At 41.6% G+C, this 21168-nt stretch overlaps 1 protein-coding gene across 4 annotated transcripts in view; it reads right to left on the reverse strand.

Annotated features, from left to right (window-relative positions):
- The window catches only part of WARS2 (tryptophanyl tRNA synthetase 2, mitochondrial), a 90765-nt gene that overhangs the window by 13582 nt on the left and 56015 nt on the right, over positions 1-21168 (reverse strand). For 3 of the 4 annotated variants that reach the window (XM_062192064.1, XM_062192063.1, XM_062192066.1), the window contains one exon: positions 3049-3129. The exons of the other annotated variant lie outside the window; for it this stretch is intronic. In XM_062192064.1, the coding sequence (XP_062048048.1) occupies positions 3049-3129 (81 nt within the window). The remainder of the gene's footprint in view (positions 1-3048; positions 3130-21168) is intronic. 4 annotated transcript variants of the gene reach the window in all.

The raw sequence follows: 21168 nt of genomic DNA on the forward strand, positions 1-21168 counted from the left end.
ACTGCAGTTGAACATTGCTAGCTTGTAATTTGGCTTTCTGAGTAGAGTTACTTATTAGAAGGGAATATTATATGCAGTTCCAAAGCCTAGGTATCCCATCTCTTGAAAAACAATAAGCAGATATTTTAGTGTATGGACAAATCTTATTCAGTCAATAAATGTGAATCCACTTCTCTCAAGTCCAATTATTTCAGCATGGACCGACTGGATTGCATACTTGTGTGATTCTGAGGACCAAGTTCATTGGTCCATAAATCAGTCTTCCTCCACCAGTGTGCAGTCACACCCTTTAAGGATGTATCTGCAAAACAAAAGCTTCTGGCTTTAACCATCTTAATTTCAATATTCCATAATTTAGTCACAAACTTAAATTTTCTGGTTATATCTCAAGTAGTTTCTAACTTACAGCAACTAATTCTATAGGCTATTCAAAGGAAATTGGGAAGCTTGAACATCTAACTGCTTCAATACATCCCCTGATTGCAGTGTCCATGGTAAAGGCTAATTTTCGGTTCACACTGGGTAAAGGCAGTGAAAACTTAATTTGGATATAGCAAATGGAAAAAGAACCAATTTTTAAAATTTGCTACTGCATTAGATTTACAGACTTTTTATATTAGCATGCTGGACCTTGAAATTATGAGGGAAGAGGGGAGATATGGAGGACATTAATATTTATTGAGTGCCTACTTTGTGCCTCAGATGCCTTACATATCTGTTATTCATTATCCTCCCAGCAACCCTGGCCCCGTCCTTCCAATTCACCGTTCTACGCCTCACTGTCCCAATAAAAATCTTGCTAGGTGGTCTTATCAGATTCTTCCCTAGCTCTGGAATTCTGCCCTCAGAGCACTTTGCACACTTTCTCATGACTTTTTAGAATGTCTCTCCCCAAGCAGACCACAGCCTCAAGAAGGGGCTGTTGACCACTGTCTCTCCAGCACCCAGTATGGCACAAGCTCACAGACGTAGCATTAGTATGTGTCGCTTCAAGAATGACTGGAGGAAGCAATCACATGCCCTAAGATAGGAATGGGATTTGAAGTCCCTGCTTTTCCCACAAAGAAGAAATTGTGGAGTAGTGGAACGGCTTCTCCAGAATAATCATTGTGTTTGCTGATAATGTGCTATCAGGAAAACCTTCCAATCTGTTTTAAAGTGGGAACAGTTCACTTGATATTAGTATTCAGTTCCTATAAACACGAATTTACAGCATTAAATTTAATGGCAGAGGTATTCTGATAAAATGTGAAAGTCTTGCCTAAAACAAAAAAATATGGTAGAGAATATTACAAATTTTTGTTTCTAATTTCAGGCAGGTAATGAGTCCTTAGCATTACCAATGATGTTTTATTTATCTAGTGTTGGTTTGTCTGAGCTCCCATAACAAACCGTCACAGCCTGGGTGGTTTATAAACAGCAAAATTTCTTTCTCACATTTCTGGAAGCTGAAAAGTCTACAATGAGGTCAAAGTTCAGGGGCTAGTAGGTCACTCTTCTTGCTTCATCAACTGCACCTTCTAGCTCTGGGAGTTCTCTTTGGTCTCTTACATAAAGGCTCTAGTCCCACCCATGAGAGTGCAACCCTTATGATTTAATCAGGAAAGCTCCTGCCTCCTGATCCCAGAATAGCAATTTTGCTGGGTCACCCGGATTCAGAACACAGCATTTGGGCACTGCCAGTTTAAAGCTCTATTTCTTTCTGCTCCACGTGAAGGCTTCTGAAGACCAAATTGCGTGGAAACCAATGGCCCTGAAAATATGCTTGAAAGAAGCCCAAAACTGAATTAGTGTTGACATAGTTTGGGGCCACCTACCCTTGGGTTATCCAATTGCAAAAATAAATGGAAGTAAAGTACTATGAATTATCCAATTTATCTTTCTCAGCTCAATTTCTTAGAGAAAGTACAGTTTTAATTTTTCTGTGGGTTTGAACTGCTGCCTGGACTGAACTTGTTTAAATGTTAAATAAAATGTTGTCTCTTCTCCCCACAATGAAAACGTTCTTTCCTTACTGCCAGCTAATTCCAACTGGGATGGGAGGCAGCTGCAAGGCCCAGTAAACCAGAAATTGTGACTTATTTGTTAATTATAATGCGGCAGGTTCAAAATCCTTATTACTAAGTCTATCCAAAGGTAAGTCTGATTCAACAGGACTTTTTTTTTTTTTAAAGATTTATTTATTTATCTGAAAGTCAGAATTACACAGAGAAAGGAGAGGCAGAGAGAGAGAGGTCTTCCATCAGCTGGTTCACTCCCCAACTGGCTGCAATGGCCAGAGCTGTGCCGATCTGAAGCCAGGAGCCAGGAGCTTCCTCCAGGTCTCCCATGTGGGTACAGGGCCCCAAGGACTTGGGCCATTTTCTACTGCTTTCCCAGGCCATAGCAGAAAACTGGATTGGAAGTGGAACAGCCAGGACTCGAACTGGTGCCTATCTGGAATGCCGGCATTGCAGGCAATGGCAGGCCCCTCAACAGGATTTTTTTTTTTACATGGAAAGGAATTTTGGAAATCCCTTTTACTTTTTGTTTAATACCCTGAGGCAGAAAAGCTGTGTTGCAGTGGGTTAACACCCTGGCCTGAAGCACTGGGTCCCATATGTGCATGGGTTTGAGACCCGGCTGTTCCACTTCCAATCCAGCTCTCTGCTATGGCCTGAGAAAGCAGTAGAAGATGGCCCAAGTCCTTGGGCCCCTACACTCAGGTTGGAGACCTGGAAGAAGCTCTTGGCTCCTGGCTTCGGATTGGTGCAGTTCCAGCCATTGCAGCCAATTGGGGAGTGAACCATTGGATGGAAGACCTCTCTCTCTCTCTCTTTCTCTCTCTGTAACTCTGACTTTCAAGTAAGTAAATAAATCTTTAAAAAAAAAAAAAAGAAAAGAAAAGAAAAAACAACAAGATGCTATTCCAACCATGAGGGGTAGCAGGGCAGGGGTTGGAGAGGAGAGTGGAAGGATAAAAAACAGGATTCCCACAGCCTAACAGAAAATAAATCAAAAGGGAAAACAGCATTCTTTCTGTTTATTAATCAGCTCACTGGTACTTACCTTCCACTGGTGCAAATGTTGTAATCGAGGTAATCTGACCATGCAGGTAAGGATCCAACTTAGTTGTGTGTGCTCAGACACCTAAAGACATCAAGTAGAACCTTAACAAAAGGGACCAACATGTTCTTACATGTAAGACAAAACTATTACAGAAAATGGGTATTTTCTTAAATGGCTGAAAATACCTCAAGTCAAGATTATCAAAAGAATGACAGGGAAAGGTGGCTTAGTTCTGATTCACAGAGTCTTAGATTAAGAAATCATAAAAGCCCACTGATGGAACAACTAACTGAGTGTTGAAATCCTCCCCTACGCACCTCTAGCAATGAGGTGGCCAGACTCTGCTTCAGCATCTCCAGTGAGAGAGTCCCATTATGTCCTGAGACAGCTGTTCTTTTTTTTTTTTTTTTTTTTTTTTTGTTTGACAGGCAGAGTGAATAGAGAGAGAGAGAGACAGAGAGAAAGGTCTTCCTTTTTTGCCGTTGGTTCACTCTCCAATGGCCGCTGCGGCCAGCGCATCGCACTGATCCGAAGCCAGGAGCCAGGCGCTTCTCCTGGTCTCCAATGCGGGTGCAGGGCCCAAGGACTTGGGTCATCCTCCACTGCCTTCCCGGGCCATAGCAGAGAGCTGGCCTGGAAGAGGGGCAACCGGGATAGAATCTGGCACCCCAACTGGGACTAGAACCCGGTGTGCCGGCGCCGCAAGGCAGAGGATTAGCCTGTTAAGCCACGGTGCCAGCCGAGACAGCTGTTCTTAAAAAGCCACACTTACTAAAAAGACACATACATGCACACAAACACACACTCACTCACACACTCACACACACAGGTTTCAAGAACTCTCTAGATAACTTACAGTTATAATACTTCACTTGTCAATGGTAGTAGAGAAAAATGTGGAGCTTGGGGCTGGTGCCATGGCTCACTTGGTAAATCCTCCACCTGCAGCACCAGCGACCCATATGGGCTCTGGGTTCTAGTCCCAGTTGTTCCTCTTCCAGTCCAGCCCTCTGCTGTGGCCTGGGAGGGCAGTGGAGGATGGCCCAAACACTTGGGCCCCTGCACCTATGTGGGAGACCGGGAGGGGGCACCTGGCACCTGGCTTCGGATTGGCGCAGCGACAGCCAAGGTGGCCATTTGGGGAGGGAAGACCTTCCCAATGGAGGGAAGACCTTTCTCTCTGTCTCTCTCACTGTCTATAACTCTACCTGTCAAATAATTTTTTTTAAAAAGTGGAGCTTAAAATTAAATATTGAATTATTTAGATCTAGAATGATTTAGGGTTCATTTTGTCATCCCATCATCCAAAAGAGCATTTTTAAAAAAGATTAATTTATTTGAAAGGCAATGTGACAGAGAAAGGAGGAAAGACACAGATCTTCCATCCTTTGGTTCATACCCTAGATGGCTGCAGTAGCCAGGGATAGGCCAGGCCGAAACCAGGAGCCCAGAACTCCACTCAGGTCTCCCACGTGGATGGCAGGGATCCAAGTACTCGGGCCATCATGCACTGCCTCCCCAAGTGCATTAGCAGGAAGTTGGATCAGCAGCATAGAGCAGTTGGACTTGAACCAGCACTTCAATATGGGCTGTGGGCATCCCAAGCAGAGGCTTAATCCAGTGTGCCACAATGCTTGCTCCAAAGGTCACTTTTGGTTTTTAATTCCTCCTCCTCTACTTTCATTTCTTTTTTTAAGAAGAGGTCATGCCAACGAGAAAATATAAACTTTCTTCCATTTGTTTTTGTTTTAACCAAATTTAATCAAGTAACCACATCTGGCAACAGCTGTGATGACTCTTGGGCCCAGGCCACATTCTAAGTGATGACCTAGAATTGAAGCCCTATGCATCCTATTTGTGGACTGTGGGGATTCTGAGCCCTTCATCCACTGTGGCTTTTTTGTGTCCATATGATTTCCTTGAAAAGCCAAGACTGTTGCCAATTCTGAAAAGTGGCTCCAATGTGTTCTTCCTGAGTCTTGCAAAAGGAACGCAAAGAAACAAAGCCAAATCAGCCCAGGTCTATTTTATTATCAAAGAATCTCCATCTGGTATAAGACAGTTTCTCAATTTTACTCTCAAATTATAGAAATGAAAGCATTGTTTTTCACATGCTTGACAAGGAATCGTTTTCACAGTTTTGCAAATCTCTGGGCTGCATTTATCATCTTTCTCCACGAGGTATTTGGGCTTCATTGAGGATAGTGACCCTGACAGCACTGTCCATGCAAATTTCTAACTGCCTCAACAAATAAACAGCTATCAGCCCAAACTGGGAACCCAGGATGTAAGCAAGAGGATTAGGGTTGCTTCTAATCATCAAGCAAAACACATTCCCATTGGGACCAATAAAATAAGAGCATGAAGAAGTAGGAGAGATTTTTTTTTTTGTCCTTACTAAATTGGGGGCTAGGCAATGAAAGCAGAAAAAAGCATAGGTGTGTGGAATGATCAGGTGACTTCTTGCCTTCAGCTCTGGTTCCAGTGCTTAGCTTTGGTGATGTGTAAAAGCCATCATCACGCCTCCATGAAGTCAAGTATTTTCCTTGGAGTAGCTTTTTATTTGGACATACAGAATGGGATTTACTTAATAGTCTTACAGAGATCTTCCTGGTGTTTCCAAAACAGGGAGTATCAAATTAATTCAAACTATCCTCATACAAGACAGCAGGAAAAAGAACAAAAGCAATGAATTTTTCACAATTCATCTTTAATAGTTGTAAGAAGAATAGTATACTTTAGAGTCTGGTTCTCTTTATTTGTATTCACAATGATTGCTTGGAAAGGTTCTAATTTCTATTTGGGGAAAGAATAAAAAACGGCATTGAATATAATATTTCCTTATGTTGTGAACCCACAGAAAAACAAAGGCATGGAACAATACAGTTCCTTATTGACCACCCTCAATTCAGCCATGATAAACAGACAAGAGCTGAAGATTTCTTTTTAAAATTTATTTATTTATATATTTTCATTTTATTTGAAAGGCAGAGAGAAAGAGGGAGGAGAGGGAGAGAGGGAGAGAGGGAAAGAGAGAGAGAGAGAGAGAGAGAGAGCAGAATGCAGAGATCTTCTACCTGCTTGCAATAGCTGAGGTGAAGCTGGGTCAGTCCAAAGCCAGGAGCCTCAATGCAATCTCAGTCTTCTAGGTGGGTGGCAGGGATCCAACTACCAAATCATTCACTGCTGCCTCTGAGTGTGCACTAGCAGGAAGCAGGAATTGAAAGCTGTGCTGGGCCTAGAATCTAGGCACTCTGATACAGAATGCGCACACCACAAGCGCCAACTTAACTGCTGTGCCAAATGCCTGCCCGAGCACTAAAGATTTCCAACCGTTAATTATAATGAGACATGCACATTCCTCACCCACAACACTCTCACCTTCTTGTTCACTGCCTTACAACAGCCGAGCACACCGCACACCGTGTGTGCTCAATAAATAGCTGTTGAGTTGTGTGGATAACAAGAAGGCTGCACAAAGAACAGGAGCATTATGTTTGGCAACTGACCTGCTGGTGATCTAGCCAAAAGCAGTTTCCAGGGAGCAGAATGGGATAGAAGCCAAGTTACAATGAGCTAAAGACAGATCAGGAGGAGAGAAAGTATGAAAGACATGAAGAAGCACAGCAGAGTGGTTAAGAGCTCTATCTTTAGAGTGAGGCTGCCTGGGTCTGCAGGCTAATGATGCCACCTGACAGCTGGGTGACTCCAAGGAAGCAACTTCACCTCTCAGTGCTTCAATTTTGTGACCTATAAAACCAGGGTAACAACAGCATCCACCTGACAGTGCTTAGAACAGTACCTAGCACTTAGGAAGCACTCAATAAATGGTGGTTATTAGCATCACAGGTAAATTTTAGAAAGACTTTTGTTTTAACCTTTTATTTTGAGATAATGGTCAATTTACATTTACATAGTAGTAATTTACAATTTACAATTTACATAGTAGTAAGAAATAAAACAGAGAGATCCTGTGTACTCTTCATCTGGTTTCCCCAAAGGCAACAACTTGCATAACTATAGTTTAATAACGGGGAAACTGATTTTGATATAATTCACTTACCCTACTTAGACTTCACTGGTTTTCCAGGTACTCATTGTGTGGGTGCACTTCATTTTACGCAATTTCATCACATAGTAAGCTACTCAAGTTTATTTAATTTTTAGAAGATTTTATTTAAAGATTTATCTTTTTTAATTGGTTGTCTTCCTCCTTTTTTAAAAATTTATTTGACAGATATAATTAGACAGTGAGAGACAGAGAAAAAGGTCCTCCCTCCGTTGGTTCACCCCCCAAATGGCCACTACCACCAAACTACGCCGATCCGAAGCCAGGAGCCAGGTGCTTTCTCCTGGTCTCCCATGTGGGTGCAGGGGCCCAAGCACTTGGGCCATCCTCCACTACCCTCCGGGGCCACAGCACAAAGCTGGACTGGAAGAGGAGCAACCAGGACAGAACCGGCGCCCATATGGGATACCGGCGCCGCAGGCAGAGGATTAACCAAGTGAGCCACAGCGCCGGCCCCTGTCTTGCTCTTTTTTTAAAAATTTTATTTAAGTTGTACAAGTTTCATGTATTTCCTATACACAGATTTAGGAACATAGTAACATTTCCCCCACTACCCTCCTTCCCACCCAGGCTCCAACCCTACCTTTTCCCTGTCACATTCCCTCTTAATTTTTACAAAGACCTACTTTGTTTACTTAATGATCATATAGTTAGCCCTACACTAAGTAAAAGATTTCAGCAAATAGTATGACGGAAAAAGAAAAGAAAAAAAATACAAAAACACTATTCCTCAACGGACAAGACAAGGGCTGTAAACAATCATTGACTCTCACAATGTCTATTTCACTCCAATACATTACATTTCAGATACTCTATTAGTTACCTTGGATCAGGAAAACATATGATATCTATCTTTTTGGGACTGGCTTATTTCACCAAGTATGATGGTTTCCAGTTTTGTCCATTTTGTTGCAAAAGACAGGATTTCTTTCCTTCCTCTCTTTCTTCTTTCCTCCCTCCCTCCCTTCCTTTCATCCTTTCTTTTCTGTTTTTTACAGCTGAGTAGTACTCCATAGTGTATCTATAGCATAATTTCATAATTCTATATCTTAGCTATTGTGAATTGAGCTGCAATGCACATGGGGTACAGATAACTCTTTTATATGCTGATTTCTTTTGGTTTGGGTAAATTCCCAGGAGTGAGATGGCTGGGTCATATGGTAGGTCTATATTCAGATTTCTGAGGTATCTCCATACTGTCTTCCACAGTGGCTGCACCAGTTTACATTCCCACCACCAGTGGACCAGGGTACCTTTTTCCCCACATCCTCACCAGTATTTATTGTTTATTGATTTCTGTATGTGATCCATTCTAACTGGAATGAGGTGAAACCTCATTGTGGTTTTGATTTGCATTTTCCTGATGGCTAGTGATCCTGAACATTTTCTCAAGTGTCTGTTGGCCATCTGAATTTCCTCTCTTGAAAAATGTTCAAGTCCTTTGCCCATTTCTTAACCAGATTATTTGTGTTGTTGTTGTTGAATTTCTTGAGCTCCTCATAAATTCTGGATATTAAATTTATTTATTTATTTGAGAGGCAGAGTTACAGACAGAGAGAAGGAGATACCGAGAAAGAAGTCTTCTATCCGCTGGTTCTCTCCCCAACTGGCTGCAACAGGTGGAGCTGGGCCAATCTGAAGCCAGGATCCAGAAGCTTCTTCCAGGTCTCCTATGTGGGTGCAGGGGTCCACACACTTGGACATCTTCTATTGCTTTCCCAGGTGATTGCAGAGAGCTTGATCAGAAGAGTAGCCAGGACATGAACCAGCACTCAAACGGGATACTGGTGCTGCAGGTTTAACCTACTATGACACAGTGCTAGCCCCTAAAGATTTATTTATTTTATTTGAAAGTCAGAGTTACAGAGAAGGATAGGCTGAGGCACAGAGAGAGAAAGATCTTCCATCCATCCGATGGTTCATTCCCCAAATGACCCCAACAGCCAGGGTTGGGTCAGGCTGAAACAAGGAGCCAGAAGCTTCATCAGGGTCTCTCACACGAATGTAGGGTCCCAAGGAACTTGGCAATCTGTTGCTGCTTTTCCTGGGCACATAAGCAGGAAGCTGGATCAAAAGTGGAGCGAGCAGTCCGGACTTGAATCAGCACCCATACGGGATGCCAGTGCTGCAGGCAGCAGTTTTACTCGGCTTTACCACAGCACTGGCCCCGAGACACTTGATTTTAAACAAGGACAGAGATAGGAAAACTGATAGGCTTATAACAGCAAAAATTTCACTTTTTTGAAAAGCTGTGACAATCCTATTGGCTGTTTATTAAGCAGGAGGAGAGCCACTGAAAGTAAAGACAAAAAGACAGTTAAAAGAACAATATTCTTGAGGCTGGAAACAGAATGGTACCCGATACAGGTCAAACAATAGATGACTAAAACATCTTCCACTCCAACAGGAGAGAAGGGAAGTAAACCTAGCTAAGGTTATATCTTGTGAGGAATTCATGCTGTGATATTGTTCATTCATTCTGTGATATTCCATTGCCTGAGTATACCACTCCTGTTAGTCTGTTGTCTCTGGAATTATAAGTTAAGGCAATTAGAGACAAACGGGGTAAGAAACACACTCAACAACTGCTGGGTATGACAGGAAGGAATAAAAGATCTTCTGAAATGGGGTTATGTAGGCCTGATGTGTTGTAGATATTTTTGAAAACGAAAGAGAACAAGTGATACACAAACTATACTCTTAGGGAACCTGGCAATTCTTCACTGTAGACTAAAATGTTCTACCTAAATAATAATATATATTTTTATAATTTGCAAAAAAAAAACCAAAACAAAACAGTAAATTGGTTGACTGTATTTTAAAATTTCTTCTAGTCAATAAGGATTTTTAGCAGGATCCAAAAAGCACTGAACACAAAGAAAAAAAATTTTGATAAATTAAATGAAACTAATATTAAGAACTTCTCTTAAAGAGTAAAAAGTTAGATCATCAAGTGAGAGAAGATGTTGTGATCCCTGTATGGAATATATTGGTATGCAGAACATAGGGGTATAAAAGACTACCACAAATTGATAACAAAAACAGACAAACCTATGAAAATTAGTCAAAAATATGACTAGGTCTAAATAAGATATCGAAATAATGTCAGAAAATACTCATTAATCAACAGAGAAATGCAAATTACTTCCATTAAATGCAAATTAAAGCACAATGTGATGCTACAATGCATTCTTCAGAATAATTCAAGTTAAAGACCAAACAGTATCAAGTATGGCAAGGATGTTGTGTAATTAGAACTCTTATACACTGCTGTGGGAATGTGGGTATGCAAAGTATTCCATTTCTACACATATATCCATCAGAAATATGTACATCTGTTCCTCAAAATATATGTGAAAAAAACATGCTGTAAACAACCAAAATTCTAATCATTCCAAATACCCCCTAACAGAACAACGCTCAGATAAACTGTGGTATACTCAGGCAATGGAATATCACAGAATGAATGAACAATATCACAGTGTGAATGAACCGTTACACACAACATCAATGAATTTCACAAACATAATACTGAATGAAAGAGGCCAGACATACACTGGATGAGAAAAGTACTTACTGAATAACTCTATCTATATAACATTTAAAGACAGGTTCTCTTGTGGAAAGAGACAGTGATGAGAAAAAGAAATAAAGGGCATTCTGACTGCTAGTTTATGAAAATGGACAAAGCTGTATACACTTATGATCTTTACTATTCTATACAACATAAAGTTTATATCAAAAGTTTATGAATGTAAAAGTTGAGTTATGAAATATTGAGTCATGTGATTAATATTAAACTACATATAGCTAAAGAGAGAATTTGAACATTAGAAAATAGAATGAAAAAAAATCATTCCACACAAGAATTTCTGGTCCCCAACTTAAATCCAATTTCAGAGCCTTGCAACATGGTTGGTAAGAATGGGTTCCCAGTGTGTTTGATAAGACTTTTCCCCCACCCCTAATTCTCAATGAAACCCATATCAACCACATTTGCAATTCTATTCCACCAAGATTGCTTGTCACTGTCATCACTGCTAATGGTTAAGGTGAAGCTGTCCCCTTACTTGACACTTTAATATATATTCCTCACTGGCTTCCCAGGATGCTACATTATTATGTGCCCCTGTCGCCACCACCACCACTGCCACCTCTATTTCAGCAGGTTTTCCTCTCAAAGTCCTTCTGCAGGCTCCTCCCCTTCTCCCTTCCTTAATAGTGCTGACCCCCAGGTTTTAGTCCTTTATCGTTACTTCTATTCTTTTTTACACTTACTCCCTTGGCAATTTCATCTCATCTCTTTGTCTTAAATAGAATAGATTTAATCTGGGTCATGCAGGCCTGTGCAGAGCCCAAAGGTGCTAACTGGCTTCTAGCAGAGTTGCTGTGAGCACCACCGGCCAGCCAAATGAAGCTCCTGACATTGTAGAAAACGACGGAGGTTGGCTTAAGGGAATCTACCACTTTGCCACTAATAGGAATGATTTCTGAAGAACTCGATCCTTGTTTTCAGATCCTGCATGGGTTTGGCTGACCAGAAACTTGTATGACATTCACCTTACAGTACATCATCCAGGGGAGTAGTCAGGCAGACAAGTGGAATTCCTGTGCTGTACTTGAACCCTCCAAATTATTTTGGAAGCCCACAATCTGTGACCACCACGGATATACCCTGATGACAAAGAGAAGTTTGATTCAGACAGACATCTTCCCCCCCTCGCCCTGGTTTCCTTTTGTTCCTTGTGTCTACTTAGAACTCGAGTATGGTCAGCAATCAGGCTTTAGCCAAAGTACTGTCTCTGTTCTGTGGAGTTCTGTACATATTTTTGGCAATGGTGTTTTAACAATTATTTAAAATGAAGGCTACACACAAAGACCAATGCATGGATTAAAAATACAGTTTGCATCAAAATAAACATAATTTTTTCCTTCCCCCGCCCCCAAGATTTATTTATTTATTTGAAAGGCAGAGTTACAGAGAAAGAGAGGGCAAGCGAGAAATACATCTTCCATCCACTGGTTTACTCCCCAAATGGCCACAATATCCAGGCCAAAGCCAGGATCCAAGACCTCTGTCTGGGTCACTCACAACAGGTGGAAGAGGCCCAAGTACGTGCACCATCTTATGCTGCTTTCCCTCACACATTAGCAGGGAGCTCAATCAGAAGTGGAGTAGCTGGTACTTGAACCAGTGCTCTAATATGGGATGCTAGGGTTGCAAGCAGTAGCTTAACCCATTGTACTGCAACACTGCCCCAAATAAACTTACCTTTTAATTCCTTTTTTCATGAAACTTTCTGAAGTTGTATATATTCAAAGGACTTCAAAATGTTCACAAAAATTGGCCAGCGGCGCTGCGCCTCACTAGGCTAATCCTCCGCCTGCGGTGCTGGCACACTGGGTTCTAGTCCCGGTTGGGGCTCCGGATTCAGTCCCGGTTGCCCCTCTTCCAGTCCAGCTCTCTGCTGTGGCCCGGGAGTGCAGTGGAGGATGGCCCAAGTGCTTGGGCCCTGCACCGGCATGGGAGACCAGGAAGAAGCACCTGGCTCCTGGCTTCAGATCAGCGCAGCGCGGTGGCCACTTGGGGGGTAACCAACAGAAAAAGAAAGACCTTTCTCTCTGTCTCTCTCTCTCTCACTGTCTAACTCTGCCTGTCAAAAAAATAAAAATAAAAAATAATAAAAAAATTCACAAAAATTAAAAGATAAAAAATACAAACTTTAATTTTCAATATATCACTATGAAATTCAACACAACTTTTATAAGTGATGATGTCAGACACTTAGCCCATCCCTAAAGAACTGAGGGTCCTGGGAATTTAGCCATGTCAATGCAGTCTTTTTCATATTATTAACTTAGGAGAAATGGATGTACTTTAAAGATTTTCTTTTTGAGATTGGGAAACACAGTCAGAATGAACCAAATAAGGATTCTAAGGTGGCTGCTTAATGCTTTCCCGCTGAAACTCTAGATAAAATGGCTTTGTTTGATGAAAAGGATGAGCAGAAGCATTGTGGTGGTGAACTCTCAGTGAAACTCTCTCGGGGACAGTTGGGAGTTCTGCTGAAGCTCTGGCTGACTTTCTCAGAATACTCTCTTAATAAGCAGTTGTTATGTCCTTTGGTCTTCCAGAAAGTCAGCAAGACAAATACCTCTAGCATCCTCAAAAAACTGGTGCCATGACTTCTGCCCTTGAGTGGTCTTTCCTGGCTTTGATTAGACTACTTCCACCTTTTGGTAGCTACTGTTTTGATTGTGCTTTGTCTTCAGGATTATACTCATAGAGTCAAGTTTCAACTCCTGTGAGAATTCTTTGAAGAAATGTTTCAGGAGCTCCTTACATATCTTGGATATTAATCCTTTATCAGATTTATAATTGCAAATATTTTCTCCCATTCTGCTGGTTGCCTCTTTACTTTGCTCAGAGTGTTTCAGTGTGTGTATCAATATTGCTGCAAATATAGTTTTGCAAAACTTTGTTTTGTACGTTTGTGAAACCAGTGGTTAAGAATGTTTTACTACTATAGTTTCAATGATTTGTGATTACTTTAAAATTTACTGTATATGGGTGAAATGTTGATTTTTTCATTCAATTATTGTTTATAGCCATTGTCTATACGCCCATTAACTTAGATCTTTTGTTTGGCCATAGCAGAGAATTGGATCAGAAATGGAGCAACCAGGACCTGAACCCAATGCCCATATGAGATGTCAGGACTACAGGCGGCAGCTTTTACCTGCTATGCCACAGTGCTGGCCCCTACAATATTACAATTTAAACCACATAAACAAATTATATTCTTTTCATGGAATTAAACATGAAAACAAACATAAAATGAGCTGACAGATACACACTAAATCCAAGACACTAGATGCCGGGGGATAGAGAAAAGGGAAGTAGGGAGGAGGGGCAAAAGCAAGAAACAGAGAAAGGAGGAAAGGGACCTTCAATTTCATCCATCTTTTTTTTAAAAAAATTTAATATATGAAGTCAAAGTAAACAAGGTAAATTGATAATAGTATTCATCGCGATGTTGGGCACATGAATGTTTGTTATATCATTCTCTGCATTTTCTGTATTTTCTAAAAAAATTCCAAAGTGCTTAATTAATAAAAAAAAGTGCAAGATTGCACAATTCCAAAAGGTATAGCTGCTAGGTGTCAAATGCATTTAAGTAATTAGCTGAGTCAGTAAATCCTGAACAAATCCAAAGATATTCTTGGTGTCCCTTAATGTCTTACTATTTCACATATAAATGTTATTTTCTCAGGAGTCAGGTTCTGTAAGTTTTAGTCAGGACACTTGGAAAACTTTGGAAACTCACAAATTTCCATTTATTGCTTCCTCTCAGAAACTAGCAATTTCATGCTGAGTTATTTTTATTAGACTCTTATCATCCCCGTGACAAAACCCCTTAACAAGAACCTTGTTTGGGGATCTGATTTTAATTAAAGAACTCTGTATCAATGATCAACTCTCACATCTTCAACTGGCCCACCTCTGTCAGTACGTGTGTTTGCCAATGGAGTTTCCCCTGCCTCTTCTAAGTTGAATACTTCCAAGGCCAAATTAGTAGTGTCTATCAGTGACTTCTAAGTTTCCTCTATGTAATTCTACTGCTTATTATACAATGTGTGTGTTTGCATGCATTTTTCTCTTTATCCACAGCATCATATTCATCAGCTTTTGACAGACTATACTTGGTAACAAATAAACATAGTGGCTCACAGATATTGTTTCCTGGAACCAGCACTCTGGTACAGCGGGTTAAGCTATGGCCTGCAGTGCTAGTATGCCATATGGGCACCAGTTAGAGTCCCGCCTGCTCCACTTCCAATTCAGCTCCCTGTTGATGCACCTGGGAAGGCAGCAGAGGATGGCCCAAGTCCCTAGGCCCCTGCACCCATGTGAGAGACCAGAAGAAGCTCCTGGCCCCTGTCTTCAGCCTGGCACAGCCCTGGCTGTTGCAGCCACTTGGGGAGTGAATCAGCTGATGTAAGATCTCTCTCTCTGTAACTGTGTCTTTCAAATAAATAAATAAACCTTAAAAAATTGTTTTCTTTTCATTCACATTACATAGTGGCACCTATAGATTGCCTATAACTCTGATTTATACATCTTCTCATTCCAGGACACAAACTAAAGCAGGAGTCCTTACGTGGAACACTCCATTCGTGTGTCTAAAGGAAAAGGAGCAAAAGAGCTAGAACAATCAGAATAGCTTTTAAAGATTCTGCCTGGAGATATACAAATGATAAACAAAAAGAAATTAAAGTTTATCACTATAGTAAATTATCAAATCACAAAAGAACAGAGTAAGAGAAGAAAGGAACAAAGGATCCACAAATCAACCAGGAAAAAACCCCCCAGCATAGTAAGTCCTCATCTCAGTAATAACCCTGAACAGAAATGGATTAAATTCTCCAATCAAAAGACAGAATGAAGCAGGTGCTTGGCACAGCAGTGTCCTATTTTGGCCTATCTGCATTTAGTTACTGGCTCTGCTTCAGATTCCAGCTTCCTGCCACTGCAACCCTAGCAGACAGCAGACTGTGGCTTAACTAGCTGGATGCCTACAACCTATGTGGGAGACCTGGACTGAGTTCCTGGCTCCCAGCTTTGGCCTGGCTCAGTCCCGGCCATTCTGGGCATTTGTGGAGTGAACCAATGGATGGGAGCTCTGTCTGCCTTTGTCTCAGTCTCTGTATCTCTCTCATGCATGCTCTTGCTCACTCTCTACCTCTTCTATTAAAAAAAAAAAGGGGGGGGGAGTGATTGAGTAGATAAAGAAAACAGGTTCCAACTATATGCTACCACAAAGACCCTCTTAGGTTTTGAGGATGCACACAGATGGAGAATGAAAGAATGAAAGAAAATAGTCCATGCAAATGGAAACCCAAAGAGAGCAGGAGTGGCTACTCTAACATCTGATAAAAAGACTTCAAGTGAAAATTGTGCATGGACATGCTGTGCATCACGCCTACTCACTTTTGATTGGCTAAAGCAAATCACATGGACATGTCCAATGAAAGGGATGTTTCCTACGGGATGTGCTGTCAGTAACATGGCAATGGGTGAGGCTATATAATCTCCCCACACAGTGGTTACAAATCTGCTGTGCTCAAATCTGCCTGGGACTCCTTATCTTCAGCCCCTGGGCTAAGAATAGTTTTTTGTTTGTTTTCTTGTTTCATTTATTTATTTGAAAGGCAGAGTTTCAGAAAGAGAGAGAGAAAGACACACACACACACCCCACAACTTTGTGGATGCCAGTAAACCTGTACATAGAAGGGGATTTATGATATTCAATGTTTAATTAGTAAAGAAGAATAGTTGAAAATTAATGAGGTCCACTCAAAAAGTTAAGAAAAGAATGAAGTAATTTCAAAGAATATAGAAGGGAGAAGAAAATGAAAGTAATGAGATAGAAAACAAAGATACAGTAGACAGCCTCATGAAACCAGAAGTTTGTTTTCTAAAAAGATTAACAAAGTAGTAGCCTCCAGCAAAATTCATCATGTGGAAATAAGGGAGGAAAAGCATTTCAAAGCAAAAGACACAAAGAAGGTGTTGGTAATGGTAAAATTTCAGCTTTCCAGCAAAAATTTTAGAGAAACAATTTTAGAAAACATATATATATCTCACTATATGTTATATAGATTCTCAATACTTAAGGACTTTCCTGATGAGAACTATGGTGATATTAAACCAATGTGGCTTTTAATAATATGAGGGCTCTCAGAAAAATTCATGAAAAATGCATATTATGAAAAAATTATTCAGAAATTTCAGTATTTTTTGCACCACACTAAACTCATCTTCTAACTGCATTTTCCATAAACTTTAAAAAATAATAAATGGTTTAAGAAACAGAGACAGACAGAGATCTCCTATCCTCAGTCTGGTCTCACACGTGAGAGTCAGGGGCTCAAGTACTTGAGGCAACACCTGCCCTCTCCTTGGGTGAGCGTCAGCTGGCCCTGGGAGCAGAGCTGGGACTCAGAGCGGGCACCCTGATATGGGCTGAGGCAGCCCAAGGGTGTCCCAACTGCTGTGCCAAATGCCCACCCCTCACAACCATGAGTTTTTTGCACCTCATATTGTAAATAAAATTGTTATTTATAAGATCTATATGTGAATGGTAAAACTTACAACATTTAGGGCGTTTAGGATATAATAAAGGATATGCTCCTAGTGGAAACTCTAGAAAGAAATCCATGAAGAGTTTGATTATATACTTATTTTCCCAACTTTTGCTTATTATTTATGCCACAGGACATTTAGAGCCTTATCTCCCCCCTAGGAACTTTGGAAGTCAGTTAATCTATTCGGATGTTTGCTGGCCCTCTTTCTATCATGAGCTGAATGTGCACCTGTTGTTGGTAGCTAAACACCCTTGAGAGTTCAATGGACATAAACACATGCTCACATCTGCTTCCAGAATTGTCAGGAGAAATGAAAACACGAGACTCTATGTCCAATTTTAGACTTTGGCTTTACACCTCTAAGAGAAGGGACAATGGGTCAGGTATGACTTCTGTTTGCATACAGCAAGCCAGGATCCACCTACTTAGTTCCTTGACCTTCATTCAGAAGTGGGTTCCCCCACTGTCCTCTCCTATTTACTATTATTACTCATTTTAGTTTCCTGGGAAACAAAACATAACTCAATTAGAGAATGAGGCCATATCCCAAAGTCACAAATTCCCTTCTCCCTCGACTCTTCCCTGGACTGTTTCGGTTCCTCTGTAACACAACGTCTGCTGGTCCAAGCCTTCCTTTTCTCTTGGCTGTGGCAGAAAGCCAGTCCCCCACTTTTTAGCTCCCATCTGCAGGCTGATTAACTTGCACAGAAAGGATGGGGAGACCTGTGCCTTAGAGACAGCTGTGGAACTCAGACAGGAACCGTACTCACACCTGCTGGCCTGCTGGAGGTGGAAGGCCAAGGACCTGGGCATCAGGATGGAAGCCTCTGTCAAACACACACCACACAGGAAGGTTCTCTCCCTCTCCACCCCCCCCCCCCCCACACACTCTCTCTCACACACACACACACATACAAGCTTCCAGAAGAGAAGGTCTGCAACATTCCCCACATATGGCAAACATATTTAAGGGGAAGCACCATGACTAGAGGCCAATGGGAGAAAAAGAAAAAGAAAATAAGAAAAATCTTCAGTATGTCTAAATTGTTCCAGTCAGACTGCTGAGAAAGAATGCAAAGGACTGGAGATGAAAATTGTTGGTAAAATCAGCATTTTACCATAGTTAAATTCTTTCCCTGTTTCATGTCGTTACTAGACCTCTTTCTGACATACAACAATAACACATGGGAAAATAGTCTTTATGATTTAGCTGTAAATAGTTTACTTAACACAATGGAGATGTCTGAAAAGACATTATATAATATAAAAATCTATTACTCACAATTTCAAAATTCATATTTTACTTACAAATAATTGGATGTGGTGGGTGGGGTAAAGGAGGATGCAGGCATCATCAATTTTAATTGACACAGTATAATTGTCTTCTCTGTTACATATTTAATGATCAATTACATGCTTAAAGTATGACCAAACTCTCAGTATAAAGGAACTTTCAAATATATATATATAAATAGCCTCAAAATTACCTGCTATATTCGGAAGATAAGAATTTGATATATCAAATTTTCTCAAAATAAGGCCTTCAACTTCTATCTTATGGTAAAAGTTAGATCTGAACACAAAAATAAACTGAAAATTAAAAGTCTGCAGAACTTAGTGGTGTAGGAGAAAAAAAGGCCAGCTTGTTGCCCTCGGGGGCCTCACTCTTGCAGGCCTGTCAGCCAAGTGAGCTTCAATTCTTTTTTTTTTTTTTTTGACAAGCAGTCAGACAGTGAGAGAGAGACAGAAAGAAAGGTCTTCCTTTTCCGTTGGTTCACCCCCCAAAACGGCTGCCACAGCCGGTGCGCTGCGCCAATCCGAAGCCAGGAACCAGGTGCTTCCTCCTGGTCTCCCATGCGGGTGCAGGGCCCAAGCACTTGGGCCATCCTCCACTGCCTTCCCGGGCCACAGCAGAGAGCTGGACTGAAAGAGGAGCAACCGGGACAGAACCTGGCACCCTGACCGGGACTAGAACCCTGGGTGCCGGCACCACAGGCTAAGGATTAGCCAAGTGAGCCGCGGCGCCGGCCATGCTTCAATTCTTAACAGTGGGCTGGAGGGAGGTGCTGATGGGATTTTTGTAGAAAAGTGACCGTGGCTGCCAGGGGGATAAGGATGGCTGGGGAGAAGGAGTAGAGGTTGAAGTCAGCTCTGAGCCAAGAAGACTGGGAGGGGCTGGCGTTCCCGAAATTGTCCTTTAGCAGGGAAAAGCAGAAGAGTCCTGGTTCTGCCACCCCGAGCCATCTGCCCTTGGGCAGTAAGCAGGAAGTTCCAGATCTGGAGCCTTTACTAAGTACCAAGCCTCTCTCAAAGTTGGTTTTAAGCACATTTTCCAATTTATTTGCTCCTGAAAGAAAAGCTACAGTAACATATAACTCCTGTGGCTGTTTTGACAATTGAGAGAAGTCATACATATGAGAGGGCCTGGTAAACCATACTCATTTAAAAATGTTAGGCGTTGGCCAGCGCCGTGGCTCACTAGGCTAATCCTCCGCCTTGCGGCGCCGGCACACCGGGTTCTAGTCCCGGTTGGGGCACCGGATTCTATCCCGGTTGCCCCCCTTCCAGGTCAGCTCTCTGCTATGGCCCGGGAGTGCAGTGGAGGATGGCCCAAGTCCTTGGGCCCTGCACCCACATGGGAGACCAGGAGAAGCACCTGGCTCCTGGCTTCGGATCAGCGCGATGCGCCGGCCGCAGCGGCCACTGGAGGGTGAACCAATGGCAAAAAGGAAGACCTTTCTTTCTGTCTCTCTCTCTCACTATCCACTCTGCCTGTCAAAAAAAAAAAAAAAATGTTAGGCGTCTAACAAACATGACATCCAGGTTTTTTTAATAGGTCTAAAAATGCTAGGATTCCTTTCTTTTCAACCTGCATCCACCGGAGTCTCCATGGGCTGATCATCTAACTCCTGCTGCAACAGTGATCTTAGCATCTTGAGTTCATCACACAGTGGGAGAAAGCATCACACTGGACCCCACAAAATACATAATTATTACCTGACAACTGCAAATAAATAAGTAGAGGCTGGCGTTGTGGCACAGTGAGCTAAGCCTCCACCTGCAGTGCCAGCATCCCATATGGGAGCCGGTTCCAGTCCAGGCTGCCTCTCTTCTGATCTTGCTCTCTGCTGTTGCCTAGGAAAGCAGTAGAAGATGGCCCAAGTCCTTGGTCTCCTGCACCTGTGTGGGAGACCCAGAAGAAGCCCCTGGCTCCTGGCTTCTGATAGGCCCAGTTCCATCCGTTACAGTCCTTTGGGGAGTTATCCAGATGATGGAAGACCTCTCTCTCTGTCTTTCCTTCTCTCTGTCAGTAACTCTAACTCTCAAATAAATAAATAAATATTTTTTTTTAAAAAAGAAAATAAATAAGTAAAAATTTCAAAATATATAGTAACTTTCATTTCATTTTCCTTTTTTTAGTAATGTTGCTTTTAAAGACAAATGATAAGTGTTGCTAAGAACATGGAGAAAAGGGAACCCCTGTAACTACTGGTTGAAATGTCCATTAGTGTTGTCATTATGGAATATTGTAGAAAAATTCTCAAAACATTAAAATTAGCATTATCACGTGATCCACCAAGCCCACTCCTGGGCAAATATCCAAAGGAAATGAAGTCTGTTACGTCCAAGAGACACCTGCACTCCCATGGTCACTGCAACATTATTCACAATAGTCAAGACACAGAATTAACCCAAATGTCCCTCAGTGGCTGAAGGGACCAAGAAAATGTGGTATACAAGCACAGGTAAATATTATTCAGCATCAAAAAGCAAATCCTGCCATTTGCTCAATGTGGATGAACTGAGAGGATACTATGTTAAGTAAAAACAGCAAGGACAGAAAGACAAATAGCATGCAATTTCACTTATTTGCAGAATTTAAAAAGTCAAGCTCAGAGAGA

The sequence above is a fragment of the Lepus europaeus genome, chromosome 5 (assembly GCF_033115175.1).
Source record: "Lepus europaeus isolate LE1 chromosome 5, mLepTim1.pri, whole genome shotgun sequence".
NCBI lineage: Eukaryota > Metazoa > Chordata > Mammalia > Lagomorpha > Leporidae > Lepus > Lepus europaeus.